The sequence below is a fragment of the Rissa tridactyla genome, chromosome 14, assembly GCF_028500815.1.
Source record: "Rissa tridactyla isolate bRisTri1 chromosome 14, bRisTri1.patW.cur.20221130, whole genome shotgun sequence".
NCBI lineage: Eukaryota > Metazoa > Chordata > Aves > Charadriiformes > Laridae > Rissa > Rissa tridactyla.
This window is the reverse complement of record NC_071479.1, coordinates 1,457,433-1,472,838: the sequence shown is the minus strand read 5'-3', so window position 1 is coordinate 1,472,838 and position 15,406 is coordinate 1,457,433. Positions and strand designations below refer to the sequence as shown.

Below are 15,406 nucleotides of genomic sequence, written 5' to 3'. Positions count from 1 at the left end.
TCTTAGGACCCTTTAGAAACTAAGCTTAGGCCAGTGATTCACATGAGTAGTGGCAGAATTACTTTTGATTGGTGTTAAACCATTTAGAAGGGCAGTGGCTATCCTTTAAAGGGAAGGAAAAGAGAACAATGGCTATTGGTTCTTTCTGGTTTTACCTTGGTAGATAAAGATCATCATGTTGTCTCTGTGCAACTCCATTCAAGGACAGTGATGTTACATAGATTTATCTGGGGAAAGAACCTGACTATTCACCATCTTTTTTTGTTTTCCAAAAAGAATGTGGCTTTTTTTTTTTTTTAATAGCGTTGCAGCTCACACAGCATACAAAACTAATGTGGGGAATAAAAGGTTTCTTTCTAATGGCAAATTTGGTAAAGTTGGAGCAGCATCACCCAGGCTGCTAATGTTGATGGACTGCAGGAGTTGGGTAGACAATATTTTTACTGCACTTTTCAGTCTGCTGTTTTCTGAAAATCTCAGAAATTTTACATCCATACTGGCAAAGCTGTTACTGAAATTCCTTTTTTGCGTTATTGTCTGTCCCCCTTCTTCAGATGGGAGTGAAAGGCATGTAATATGTTCTCAAAAATACTGAATGGTGATATGGAAAAACTGTTGTGATGAGCTATTTTCCTAAAGGCAGCAGTATTCATGACCTTTGATCTTTATGCTTGTGGCTGAGATTTCTTTCAGACACGCCATGTAATTCAGCATTATTTCTTTGCGCTACCCCTTTTCATTATTCTGTGTCAATTTTGGATTCTGTAATTAAAAAGAAAAAAAAATCAGACTGTGCAGGTCAAATAGCAAGGGATAACCGAATACCTAAGCCATTGTTATGGGGGTGGAAAGTGTGAAAGTGTGTAGGCTTGGTATTATAGCTGAGAGTAGCACCAGCAAAGGAATGAGATTTACGTTTGGGAACGACCTTGAGCATTTCCTTTTCTCCAGATTCCTTAAGTCCGGAGAGGAAAGTGATGGCTTTGAAAGTACTTCCTTGTTGCTGACTTTCAGCATGGCATGGGTCTCCAAGGAGCACTTCACCTGGCATTAGGGCAACAGCCAAATGCTGTATTTACAGCAGTCTTCAGGTGGGAAAGGACTGAGGTTTCCAGCTGAAAGGGAGGGAACAGTGACCACCGCATAAAGACACCGTGGAATTACTCACTTTTAGCCTTTGTTCCACCCTTGACGTGATAAGGTGCAATCCATGCATGGATGTAAGGTTACTGCTATCAAGAACAAAAATAGATGGCATGTGAAGTTACTAATTACACTTTAATGATAGTCAGGAGGGCAAAAAAGACCAGTGTTTGCATAAAGCATGATAGGCATATTTTAAGTCAGGTCTTGCTCTGCTGTGTCTTGCTTCCTCTTGCTTCGTTCCCAAGCTACACTCCCTTTTTACTCTTTTTTTTTTTTTTTTTTTTTTTTTTAATCTGTGACATCTGCTTGGAGCTTGTCCCTCCTGTGATACCATACTACTTGCAGCTGTTCAGACCTCCAGCTCTGAGCTGTGCATGGGGTGCCCTGAGCATACGGCCTTTTTGATGTGTGATAAAACAGAACCAAGCCACTGGGGGTATGGAGAGGGAATGCAGCAGAATATCAATAAACCTGTTCTGAACAAAGCTGCAGCTCTGTGGTGGAATAGACATTTCACTGAAGTGTCAAGTAGATGGATAATGTATTCTAATTAGGGACTGACTGATACCCTGGAACTCAGAGACCTTTGGAAATGAGATCCAAAATGCTAACTATTTTTGTAGTGTGTGTTTATTTTGCATTTGTTTAATGCCTTAAAACGTATTTCTTGCAGGAAGCTATTTATTGAGCTATGTTTTCTTACATTGCAAAAACTTTTAGCTATAAAATTGCTTATTGCCTGTTTTAAGGACCTTTGAAATTCGTACATAAACCTCTTGAAGTTTGCTATACATTGTTAAAAAAACAATATTGTGTGTTTACTGTCTGTTGCTCAGTATGTGATTTTGAGCATTAAGCTGTATTGACATCAGAAGCAATGGTTTTGTGGGGTGGGGTTTTTTTGTTTATTTTATTTTAGTTTCCAAAAGTAGAGCGGAGAAAATGAGGCAGATTTGTAGTCTGTGTAAGTTGGCATAGATTTATTAGCTTCAGACCTCTGATGCCATTTCCCCCCAGAAGAGGATCTGGGCCTATATATACGTTGTACAAGCACAATATATTCAAAACTAGTGTTGAAGTTCCTAGCATACCACTAAAAACATTGTGCAGCCTTGCCTCCTGCAAGTCCCGAGGGATAAATTGATTTCTCAGCACCTGTGTGACCTTAGACAGCGGTTCATTCTAATTCGATAGAGCAAACACGGGGAGTGGCAAAAATGGCTTGCAGTTACTTGACTTTCTTATTTTCTACAGATATCAGCAGGATGACATGTTCCTGAAACCAAGCTAATTAAGGAATTTTAAATAGTCTAGTCTATTTTCTTGTGTAATTGGAATGTCCCAATTTCCTCCTACAGAAGTCATGGAGATGTGTTTCCCTGAAATACTTCTAAAACCTTTGGACCCCATACTGACAGAGCTCCAAATTTATGTGGGAGATGATAATGATTGCTAGCTAATGCAATATTAAAATATCCTCTTTATTTCAATACAAAGATGATTTCCAGATTTATTGTAGTATTACAAAGTTATTTTGCGGTATAGGATATAGTGACAGGGACACGTGTGGTTAAGCAACTAACAGATAAATTAGAGAAAGTTTAGAAGATTCAGACTTGAGACGGGGAAGTGGCTTAGATTTCAAATCCTGCATCACACAGAAGCTGAGCGAGGCTGCAGCTCTCCTACGGTATTTCATAGATCTGTAAATGTTTTTTTAAAGATGCTCAATCCAACACTTAGCTGGCTATAACAAGGACTTAAGGGAGCAAAAGGCTCTTTTTTCTTTTTTCTTTCTTTTGCTCTGTTGCTTCATTAGCTTTGGGAACGCTGGTTCCATTACTGTGAGTTTTCCTGTATAATTTAAGAAAATAATGAAAGCGTGCATATTTTCCTCAGCGTTCTTGGCATTAAATCTGTCTTTAGATTTGTTTAGCCTCTTTTTTATACACAGTGTGGGCTGGTATCCTTTTGAATATTTCAAAACTGTGGAAATTGTTTGGGGTTGTTTTTATTCAAGATAGAAGTGGGGTTTTTTTAAGATTGAAGCATGAAAAAAGAATTCATTGCTACAATCCATAAGTTCCCATTGCTCTGTGACAGTGGTATTAGTGCATGCCATTTCACAAAAATAGCACTGCTCCGTGTTTGCCTTCTTCTCTCACAAGAATCCGTACCAAATACTGTGCTGTTGTGGGATCAGAATAAGGTAATTTATGTGCGGATAGAACTCATATTTAGTGCTAATTTTTGTTTTTTCTCTTCCAGGATCAATAACTGTTTCATGTTTTTGTTCAATAGGGATGGATTTTGGAAGGCTTCCCTGAAAATCAGGAACAGGCATGGATGCTGCAATCATCTGGCATCATTCCCAGGCATGTTGGTAAGCAGCACGAGGTTTAGGTGTGATTGCATCCAGTAGGAAAAAATAGAAGTGTTTCTCCCCAAAAATCCTAATAAATTCAATACTGAGAATGAATACACTGGCGTCACAGCAGAATATTTCAGTATGGTTCAGATTCACTCAAAAACTTGGGGTAACCTGTGAGACTTTAAACCCTGTCTTTCACATGTGAACCCTTTTCTTCTTACACGTTAGAGTTCTGTAAATTCAGGACCACTCCAGCAAGTGTCTCTGAGCAGCTCCATGTAGCTTCGCTTCCGTTCTAGCAATGGGTCTAACTTTTCTGTGACTTACATTTCTAGAAATCAGCCTTTTTCCTCAGACCAAAACAATTCCTCATGTACTAAATAGAAATTCATCCTTCTGTTTAATTAGAGAACACAAACTTAGCAAACTTTCCTCCACTAAGCGAAGTGGAAACATGATTTTAAGCTTGACCTTTCAGAGCGTGGGTGGATTCTGACTTGATTTGAGGGGAACATTTATTTACTGGCAAAGTGCTCATAGACAAGACCTTGACAGTTGCCGTTGCCATCTAGAAGCAGCCAGTTGTCCCAAATAAATACAGTTAGAGGACCTACTTAGAATATAAGAAATCATTACGATTGTGTGGAATACAGTGTAAAATGATAAATGTAGAGCTTGCCAGTGAACAGAATGTTAGCGAACCTGATGAATTGTCACTTTGGATTTGATTTGGGTGAGATTCGACTGTTAATGAAGAATTCAGAATCACTGCAATAGAGTTAGGCAAAAATGTTTAATGTCTAGTACTTGCATGTATTTTTAATATAGCTAATAACATCTGAAGTTGAGTTTTGCTCACAATTATATCTGTGCAACCAAGACCTGAATGAGAATCTTAAAGCTCAGTCTGTCTAGTTAATCAAAAAGAAGACTGAGAGGAGATGAGATTTACAGTGTATGAATACCTTAATAGGGAGAAAAGCATCTGAAAGAGCTATTCGATACAGAGAAGAAAGTAATGAGAAGAACTTGTTTGAAACCTGTAATCAAATGCACTGAAAATAGTAATTAAATTACAGTGTTTAACTGTGAGGATGATTGGTCAAAAGCAGCCTAGGGGACTGACAGATTCTCCATCTTTTGATGCTTTCTAATCAAGTTTGAACACTTTTCTGTGAGGTTAACAAAAATAAGTTTCACTGGTCTCACTACCAAGGTACCCGGGTGAAAAGTAATTGTTTGTGGTGTAGAAGAGAATTGGTCTCGAGTGATCTGTGAGTACTTCTGTCCTAGGCTCCAGATACAATGTAATTGATGGAGAACCTTGTTAATTAGTATGGATGACGGGGACAGCTAGTACTCATGGGTACTGGACTGGATTAATGTATTTTTTATCCCACTCTACTGTTTAGGAGGTGGAGCAAAATTCTGATTAAAAGTGAAGTAAAGTATTTGCAGATAGAATACTGGGAAAGGAGAATGAGGCAAATGTGCTTGAAATACATTCATCCGTCCTTAATACTAGGGTACATCTTAACAGTTACAGGAAATAAAGCAAGTAACTAACAAGAGTTATGCTTTTTTCCTTTTTTTCTTCTTTTTCTCTTTTTTTTTTTGTTTATGCCTAGTTGTGCTTTATGCTCCAGACACTGTGCTGATTGAGAGGAACAGCGGGAAAAGGCTTGATCCCTTCACAGAAGGTGTAGTATGTGTTTGTTCCTGATCTCCACTAGAAACTCGAGTGTTGCTTGGTCTCAGAAACATTGCAATAGCAGTGGGATTAAAATTTAAATGCTTTCCCTTTAAGAAATAGTAGGAATTTATAATTATAAATTTAAACTGTTTGGAAAAAGTATTTGTTGACATTGCATTATTTTCTGCGCCAGTAAAGTGTGGGAAAATGTAAAGCTCAGTGTGGAGCCTGCAAGCAGTAGACTATGCCAGTACAGAATATTTAATGTTAGATCTGTCCGAATGAGCTTACATTTTGCTATACATCTTTGCTAGATCCTGTTTTTTTTTCTGAAATGCGGGTATGCTTTTAGGTATCTTCCATTAAATGACTGTCAGATAGACTTAGCTCTGTATCGTCTGTTAAGTATCATTATCAATCATCCATCACGAAATAAAATCCTGATGTTGTTCATTAAAAAAAAATCACATTGGATGTTTTAGGAGTGGAATTAGGAGGGATGTTCTTAACTGAAGAAATGGTTTTATTTGCTATAAGGGAAATTTCCTAATCAAAGGTCTTGCTTAAGGTTCAGTCTAAGAATTTGAAGGGCTATCCTCAGTTCTGGTTCTTGTTCATCATTCTGTCTTGGCTGCATGGGTGGGCAGTTACCTTGGCCACTTCCTATCTGTGCATCTGCAGAGTATTAGTCAACTGTCAGTATAGGTAGCGAGGGAAGAGCACAAGTTACTGCTTGTGCCACAATATAAAGCTTAAAAAAAGACCTTGGTTTTTGTTTAGGAAAACTTTTGGAGCTGAGCAAGACCTATCAAATCATCGTCTTAGTTCCTAATTAGTGTCTACCTTCTAGAGGTCTACCATACGACCTTTAACTGGCCAAGTGATCTGCTGGTACAGCAACGTTTGGTGGAACCAGAAGATCTATCTGAACAGGAGATATCAAAGAAATTGCTGGAGTATCACAGAAACTTCCCTGGAGTTTTCCAGATCTACCAAAAAGTTTTGAGATCCATCAATGCAGACCAGCCTTCTGTGGATGTCCTCGCACGGGGTAAATATGTACCTTCATGGCAAATCTGATATTTAATAAACTCTTATTTGAAAGGTAGTTCCTAGCTGTTAGAGACAGTTTGTAGGATTAGGATTAGTCAACACAGCCGGCTTCCAGCTGAGTTGTGTTCTCTCTAGTACAGCACCTGGGCTGGTCCTGAAAATTATTTTACAGGACTAGAATAAGTGCGGATAACTGGCAAGTCTTAGTTCCACAGGCCTGCCAAGGAACAGCTGACTCAGTAGAGCAAATGTCGTGGTTACTTCTGCAAGGGTCTCTTCTAAAAGGCTGCATTGTGGCTCACTTGTTAATTCCCAAAGGGCCAGTACCTTCCACAAGTCTGATAACAAGAAGTAGGAGTAGTTCAAAGCTGGCAACATTTCATTATTTAAAAGCTGTTTGTGCTGGTAGCTCTTCTGTTCAACAATTCTTGGTTGCCTTTGCTTGACTGTAATGCAATCTGACTTTTAATGTTGATTCTTCAAGAAGAGAATAAGGAAACTGCGGGAAAGACCAATTGATAATGTACTTCATAGCTGTCAGTCTGTAGATGATCTGTTATATCCCAGTAATTTTGCATCTCAAAAAGGTCTTTTTTTAATAACAAGTGCCGCACTTTTGAGATAAACAAGTAGGAAGTTTATATTCTGAATTTACACATTAATTACCTCTAAATTACTTAATTAAATTTAAAAGTTCATATCATCATTCATAAAGAATTCATGCCTTGAATTGTAAATAAAAATGTGAGTGCCTGAATATTAATTATTATTAATTAATAATGTAGTGAGATAAATTGAAAACTGGAATGAAAAAATCCTCTCTAGATCTTTTTTCTGCAGTGCATCAAGCAGGCAGATTTTTTTTAAAGAATAATTAGATGTGGAGACTGTCTAGGGGATCATTACTCCTAATTAACTTGGTTATTTACTGCAAATTAAGCATCATTTGTAAGCAGGGTGCTTTGCCTGTAGTGTTTGTGCTTTTCAATACACTGGGTTATGGAAAACGTTCAGAATAACGAGAGCACTGCTTGGGTAGCTAATCCTTGTTTTTTAGGAGGTTATGCAGCAAACACACTCTTTTCTGTTATGATTTTCCAGGTTTTTTGTTGAGTATTTTTATTGTTACAGAGAGAGTTAAAAAAGAAAGAGGAGATCTCTCATCAATATTAGTATTATTGTGGATTGTTTCATACGATTATAAAATTTTATAAACTCTTAACCTTTAATGCAATTACTACTAACTGGTGTATGTGACATCAAATTCAGCTGTACGGTGTCGTATCCCAGCACAGCTTGTGGCCCTGCAGAAAGAGATGGATACGATCCCATGTGGTTGCAGCTTGTGTTAGTTTCTCAGTGCTTTAGGTTCGCTATCTAGAAATAGCAGGGCTGGAGTTTGATGGAGATGCTTCTTTATTACAAAAGATTTTGTAACCATACCGAAGTGTCTAGCAGAGGGTCCTCAGAAAAAAATGTTACTTAGTATACAGCAAGGTGTTAACAACAGTAGTTAAAATACTGGTCCTCATGATGTTCTCCATCAGTCCTTTTGTGGTTTTTTTGTTTTTTAATGTGGCTTATGATTCATACAAACATTAATGTCTAAGCCCAACCTATTTGTTAGACTAAAATACTATTTTATTACAAGGACTTTTTAGTCTAGAGACTCTTTTATTTGAACTGAAGATGTCTGGGCTAACAATTGTATCCATTGCAATTACAGGGGAAGTCAAAGCCCGTGCCGGCGTGCCCATGCCGCTTTAATCATGGGTAACAGTGGCAATGGGGATGCTGTGGCACGAGCTTTAGCCTTGCCATTTGAATTTATGATCCTGGAAAGCTTGCATAGCTTGTGCTGGAGCTTGAGCTGCTCACTTCACTAGTATCGTTAGGTATAAAAGGGGCATGGGAAGGAAGAGTCTTTGGCTGTGCCCAAATACAATCCTAATTTGTCCTCGGTGCCAGCCTGTGTCATCTTGTAGCTTCTTGGTGATCTATCAGGTTCTCTTTTGAGACTGTAACAAAGTTCAGGTCTCTACAATACAGCAAGGTGGTTGATGGTTGGACTAGATGATCTGAAAGGTCCCTTCCAACCCTGGTGATTCTATGTCCTGTCATCTTTCCAAAGCTCTTCTGATCTGTAGATTAACCTGAATGTAATATTTCATATGCAATACAAAACATAAAAGAACGATGTCCAGCAAATAGAGTGGAATCAGACAGAGAAGCTCAAATCGCCTTTACATGTTATGCAAAAATGATGGACAAAATAAAATCATACTCAGTTATGTGTTGTCAGTGCCGTATTGTGTCGTGACATCCTATGCTACAAGTCTAGAATATTGTGATTAGGAGTCTGTTAATCACACACACAGAGACAGATAAATGTCATATTAATTTAACATCCTGAGCTTTTACACTTATATATTTGTTCAGAAACTGCAGAAAGTATTAAATGTAATTATATCCCTCTATAATTTGCATGGTAAAATTGTACCTATCAAGCAAAAATTACTTCTGCTAAAAACAACATGATAAAAGAGCAATTATTAATTCAATCTGCTCTTTAAAATGGTTTGACATCTACTGATGAAAGATAGTATAGGAGCATAATGATAGTAAGATTTCTCAAGTGCCTCTCAGTGTAAGTTGCTGATGTGGCAGTTTTTTCAGAGTCCTGATTTTGGTTGGAGTATCTAGATGTTTCAGTGATAAGATAAATGATGACCAAAATGACCTTTGAAAAAAAAGAGAAGTTAATCGATGTTTATATTAATTTAAAAAAAAAAAAACCACACCTGTATTTCTTGCCTTTCTCTCATGTTCTAGTTCTTACCTACGTCCAAACACGACACCGATCAGCCGCCCCCTTTACACCACGGATTGTCTTTTGTGGACCCCCAGGCAGTGGGAAGAGCCTGCAGGCAGCACTAATAGCTCAGAAATACAGTGTTGTCAACAGTAAGTTCTCAGTAAATATGCACTTTGCTCAACTCCCCCTTTCTCTCTTTTTGATCATTTATCTTTTGCTGTCTGTCTTTCTTACTTGCTCATAAAATTTCTCTGTTTGTCCGTTGGTATGGATGTCAAATTTTTGAGGGAAGTGAAAAGTATTTCAATGAAGAAATATAAACCAGTCAAGCATATATTCTGTGACAAACCAGCTGTAACATTTTTTTAGTCACCATTTTTTATACCCTTTACATCAGTATTTTTCTGTGTGTTAGATTCCTGCAGTGCTCTGAATTCTTCTGTGGATGAGTGGATCATGAGTAATGTCTTTGCAGTTTCAACTGTCTGACGAAAATTGGGGCATTTCTACAATAGAATTTACTCTGAACTTTAATGAAGACTCAGGTTCAATGCGTCTGAAGTAATGTATTAGAAAAGGAAGCAATTATTTAAAAGCGGATTCTCTTTCTTTTGTAATGGAGACCCAGAAAATTGTATATGAGGCTTGTTCATAGTTAGCATGTTCATGTTAAAAATTCCTATAACGTGAATCCACAGCTTGATGATAGGATCAATGCAACATGTGTCCATGTTCTATGATGTCTTCAATAGTGGAGTAGCCATAAATTATTTTCATCAGACATCTGATATCTGTAAAATTTGCTGATTAGTCATATCCTCTAAGTAAAATGAAAGTTAATTTCATTAGTATTCTTCCAGTGTACACCAAATGGAAAAATCAGAATTAAGTAGCTAGTGGGTGTTCGTGTGCAGGAGATTCTTAAATGAGTGGAACTCACTGCGTTGTCCATAGCGATGTGCTCGTGTCCTCCCTGAGGTCCTGATGAAGTCAAAAGATCTCACTGGACCTGGATTTGACTTTACATGTGCGTTATATCTTCAGGATCTGAGCCGTATTGTTTTCAATTACCATTTTAGTAGATCTGAAATAAATTTTTTTCAAGTTCAAACTTGAAACTTCAGAAAAAGCCATCTGCTTTCCATATGATCATTCCAATTAATGGCTAGATCGTAGGTTTGTGCAGTTCTGGCAAAGGCGTAGAAACAGCTGTGAAACTGCCTACCTCTCAGTTTAGGGTTCTAGATTTAGTATTCTTGTATTTTAGATCTTTATTATTATTTTAGTGTTTTAAAAAATACATGAATATGACTAAAATGATATCCAGTGAACTTGAAAAAAGTAAATTATTTTAAAATCAGTATTGCAGTACTAATAAGTACAAATAAAATTGGTAAAATGTTTATGCTATCAGTTATTTTAATATTGCTGTGTTTTGTCATTTCATATTAAAAATAAATATTTGTAGATTTATTCAAAGCTATATTTTTAATACTTTTGTAATTGGCTTAATGAAAAATAAAACGTGTCTGATTGTGTTAAAGAGAAAGTATTGTTCTTGTGTTTCTGAATATTTTTTCTGAACTTTATTTCTAAAACTGCAAGTTTGATAGTGTTTTCATCTAGGTCAAAATTTGCATTTTTTTTAAGTAACTACTATATAAGAGAGTTGCAACTCTTTTCAGTAAATACATTACCACTGCTTTACCCTGTGTTGAATTTTATTTTAAATATACTCTAAACCAAATATTATAAGAATTAAGTATTTAAAATAAAGTTGGAAGACCATCATTTTTTTGAAGAGTATTTAGCATATACTTAATTTCCAATTAGGCCATTGGGATTGAACCACAGGCTTAAAAATTTAATCCTGTGTTTAAATAGTCTCTTGAATTGGATTGAATTTAGGTGTACGCATGTTAGTTGTCTGAAGGTGGGGTCTGTGCAGAGTTTCTGTTATGTTTTTACACTGTTTGTTGTGAATATGAATTTGTTTCTGCAGGACAATTAGTGACTGTTAAAATTTGTGTTCAGGCCATGTCACTTAAACATTAAACTTTATCAGCTTTGTCCAAGAAATACTGGAGTATTCTTACTCTTGTTTGCCAAACGGTGGGTGCGGTTAACAGCGGTAAAGCAGATGAAAGGGATGGCTTCTTTTCCATTGAAGTCAGTACAGCTGCAGATGTGGGTGCTATTGATTTCAGGAAGCGTGGAACCAACTTATGATTATTAATTGAAAGGTCATGCAGTAATGCATACAGTGACCGTTATCTAATATTTACCAAAACTCAGTTGAAACTGGGACTGGTTGTGATGTTGTGTAACCTCCCCATGCCTTACTTCCCTCCCTGTCAAATAAGGGTCAGGACTGCTGGATCTGACTCACGTGGGACGATAAGACTCATTAACTTTGGTCAGAAAGTGTTATCCAAGCCTGAAGTAGCAGCATTTCATATACAACTGTCCTGACTAAAACTTTAAATCCGCATCTCCTGGTGTTCTGTCTATTTGAAGTCAATGATAATATTGGATTAGTGCAGGTTTTTAAATATAATTCTTGCATGATCATTAAATGATCCAGGGAGTCAATTCCTTGAACTGCGTATTATCCTGCACCTCCAACAGTGCAGTTCAGATGCTGTTCAGCAGGTGTAACTTTATTCAGTAATTATAAGTTTATGAAAAGTGAAAAATGCTAGCAATCCCTTGAGTTATTTTTTCAGGAACCTATTTGATTAATATCTTTCTCTCTGTCTCTGTTTTTAATACGTTCTTTGCCAAATGTATTCTTTTTTATTCAATATTCTCCCCTGCTCAGTATCTTTGCTTTTTGCTCTGCTTGGCCAAAAAAAAAAAAAATAATATCCTAACAACAAACCCAGAAAACCTACAACTTTTATTTTATTCAGTGACCTTATTCCAGTATGCAGCTTCTGGGGTGTTTTTTTTCTTTTCTTTGTTGCTTCCTTTTTAAAATTTAACCTTGTGTCTTTTGTTTTGTTCCTTCCTGTTAGTTTGCTGTGGGCAACTGCTAAAGGAAGCTGTTGCAGACAAGACAAAACTTGGAGAACTCGTTAAGCCTTATATTGACAGTGGATACCCAGGTAGGGCACGTTGTTGTCTCATTACACTCTAGTTACAAATTTTTGGCAAAAATTAAATTGTGAGTGAATTTTTCTTGGTCAGATTCTAATCCGAGTTACGTCAGAGTACTCTGGAAGTTGATGCATTCCTTTCATTACATGTGATTTGTAGCACGTCATAACAGAAGTTAGATTTTGAAGCTCTTCGATATCTTCAAAGCAAGTAGTTCACTGTTCCTGTGAAATTCAGTCTTTTTGTACACATTCCAAAAGTTGATTTCCATGTTTTTATCTCTAAATCAAAATCGGAATTCTGAAAGAGATGTATAATTTCAAAATGTTTAAACTGTTATTTAAAGCACAAAATCATGTTCCATCTTTATTTCAAGTGGGCTGTAATAAAGACTCTGCTTCTATATGTCGATTTTGACTTGTAGAATGCTACTGTAGATTCCTCTACTTCCACGCAAATATTTTTAACTTAAAAGTAAAGTTTCTTTGCACTTCATTTTTATCAGCACTTTTGGTTGTAGGAGGGGACTACCACAAAGAATATCTAAGCATACTTTGCCTTTGAAATGCTCTGCAGTGATTTCAGATAAATCATAAATACTGTAAGCTCCTTAGGGCAGCAGCTTAAACTTACCTGTTTGTTCGTTGTCTTGCACAAGGATAGCTCTCTGTATGTGGTGGGTATTAAAAATCAGAAAAGATTTGTAGTTGTAAAGGATAAGTTGTATTTCAGTAGGGTGGAAAAATGTTTATTTAGCCAATTACAATGGCCTGGAAGAGGAGTTTTGAGTCCTGTTTCTGGCAACAGGCCAAATGGTTACCAGTGATACAAATATAAGGAGACAATCTTGCCGAAGATTGCGAAATCTCGGTTAAGCTTCAGTATTAATGGAATTTTGAGCAAACCCCCCGAGCAAAGAGAAATCTTCATTGTCTTTTATTTTTGGCGAGGAAAGCCATTTGGTGAGGCGGAGAGCTTGAAAGTCCCCTTTTTTGCACAATAGCTTAATTCTGAGACTGAATTACACAGATCCGAAACATGAGCCCATAAAATTAACTGAGGTTCCCTTGATACCATACCAAGAGATTCAGTACTTTTCTAAGCATTTCAAAAGACCTTTGGCAGCCTGCAGCTGTGGGTATTCTATCCCTCTGTCAGTCACTTTATCAAGCCACAAGGTAATACATTTTAACTCTAAACGTCATCTCTAGTGAATGGATTGCATTTATTCTTAATACAGCAACTCAGCTAGTTCAACGCATTAATTTTCTGTGGCAGCCACCATATTGCTGGGACGAGGAGCGTATGTGGGAACCATGGGAATGGAAAGCATCAATCTCTGCAGCCTGGAAGAGAGACGCTGGCTCCTCTGTAACACAGGCACAGAGATCTAGGAGAGGATTTTCTGATTTCGAGATACTGCTAATCAGAATGGCCATTTAGCTCAAAGGCAAGAGATCTTAGCATATATTAATTGCAGTGTAGCCTAGATCTTTAGGTATGGAAGCAACTTCTTCATGTGTATAGTCTGGCTGACCTGAATGTGGCTACTTATGTATGCAGTCTAACTCACGTGTGGAGATCGTTTTAAGCTCTGGGCCCATGCCTTTTTTATGGTATCTGTTAATTTCAGAGTCTTATGTTTATACCATAATGTCCCTTTCTTCTCATCTCTGTGAAGTAGAGGACAGCCACTGTAAATACCTTGCTCTCTAGATTTCAGTTATGGCTGAGATGTGAGTTTGTATGATCTATTTATTCAAAGCTCCTTTAAGAGCTTTCTTTACTAAAATGCTCTTTGTGTATTTTATAAAATTCATCTTAACCATTGAAGTTCCTTAAAGGAGGTACCAAAAGCATTCCCAGTAGAGTAAAATAATTGCATAGATTGCAATTTTTATCCAGTCCTAAAATATGTGTACATCCTTAGTCCAAGGGAGCTGCTTTCATTTCAGAGAAATGAAATTGAAGTTGTAATTCCTTTCTTTCTCCAAATTAGAACTTATTTCAGATTTAGATTAATTTTTTTAATATAGCATGCAAGGACAAAGCTGTACAATGCTGCTGAATGTTAATGGGAATCATAACTATATTTCTGTGAATTGTGCTAAAATATGCTCCCTTAGTTTTTGCTTGTATGCACCTACATTTTATTTGGTGGGACATACTTCAAAATTAAGGGCTGAATAAAAGTAAATATTATATAGCAATACCAGAAATAATAAGTTCTGTCATTTTGCTAATCCTCCTCTCCCAGGGATAACAAAGAATGAATTTACATTAGTAAACACTAACAAGAATTCATTACTGCCCTCACAAGAGGCTTGGAGAAAATGAAAGAACATAGTGTACTGAAGAGGAAAGATGAGCAAAGAATTCAGGATTCTTACTGTCTTGCTGCAGAGTTACGACCAGGTTAATACAAAGGAAAGATTCTCATGCTACTATGGACTACGTTCAGTTTCAAGAAAATCACATTTGAATAGAGTTAGTTTAGTCAATAGCAGACAGTGGTATAACTGGAAAAACAGTTAGAACTTCAAAATTTCCATTGCATTTCTAGTTACATACCAAGTAAGCATAGTTGTTCCTTTGGGCAAGGAATCATGCAAGTGATACTGTCACACAATACCCTGGAACCAAAGACAGACCGAGTGAAATGTTGCACTCAAATCATTACTAGTCAAAATGAAACAAGTGCCGTAAAATCTTAAGGGCACGCCTCATTATTCTTAAAATACTTGCCCTGGGGAGTGACCTCAGTGTGGTTTCCCTTCTTGTGGACACAACTGATTGCATACAATTAGTCATTTAAGATGTGCCAAGGGGCTATGTTGTGGTGTCATAACTCCTTACTGTTGAGTTATTGAGGCTGTCCACTGTCTATTCTGTTCTAGTTCTGGTTGACTAACTCAGATTTCTTCTTAGTTTTAGGATTCACAAACATTCTTTGCATTGTTTTTTCCTGTAATGCTGCTTCATGTATACAACATGTGTTTCAGGAACAGCCCAGGCAATTCTATTATTCACCCCAGAAGGCAACTCAGCGCATTCCCATTTCCTGTATTTTCTAGTGTTTGCTGTCTCATAAGGTCCTTGTCTCTTGCTTTATCAAACTTCTCAATTTTGTATATGGTGATTTATTTTGCTTGATGAAGGTAGCATAGATATTTTTGAGCCCATTAATTTTTTAATTCCCAGGACATTCTACTCTACAGTTGGTGCACAC

At 37.0% G+C, this 15,406-nt stretch overlaps 1 protein-coding gene across 7 annotated transcripts in view; it reads left to right on the top strand.

Moving 5' to 3' along the window:
- The window catches only part of AK8 (adenylate kinase 8), an 85,154-nt gene that overhangs the window by 29,948 nt on the left and 39,800 nt on the right, over window positions 1–15,406 (top strand). For 6 of the 7 annotated variants that reach the window (XR_008469274.1, XM_054220538.1, XM_054220536.1 and 3 more), the window contains 5 exons: window positions 3,448–3,529; window positions 5,146–5,217; window positions 6,061–6,261; window positions 9,096–9,227; window positions 12,096–12,185. Coding sequence is in view for 6 of the 7 variants with exons in the window: in XM_054220538.1 (XP_054076513.1) it covers window positions 3,448–3,529; window positions 5,146–5,217; window positions 6,061–6,261; window positions 9,096–9,227; window positions 12,096–12,185 (577 nt within the window). In the remaining variant the exon portion in view is untranslated. Of the gene's footprint in view, window positions 1–954; window positions 1,092–3,447; window positions 3,530–5,145; window positions 5,218–6,060; window positions 6,262–9,095; window positions 9,228–12,095; window positions 12,186–15,406 lie in introns of those variants that run through there. The other variant, XM_054220541.1, reaches the window with a different exon arrangement.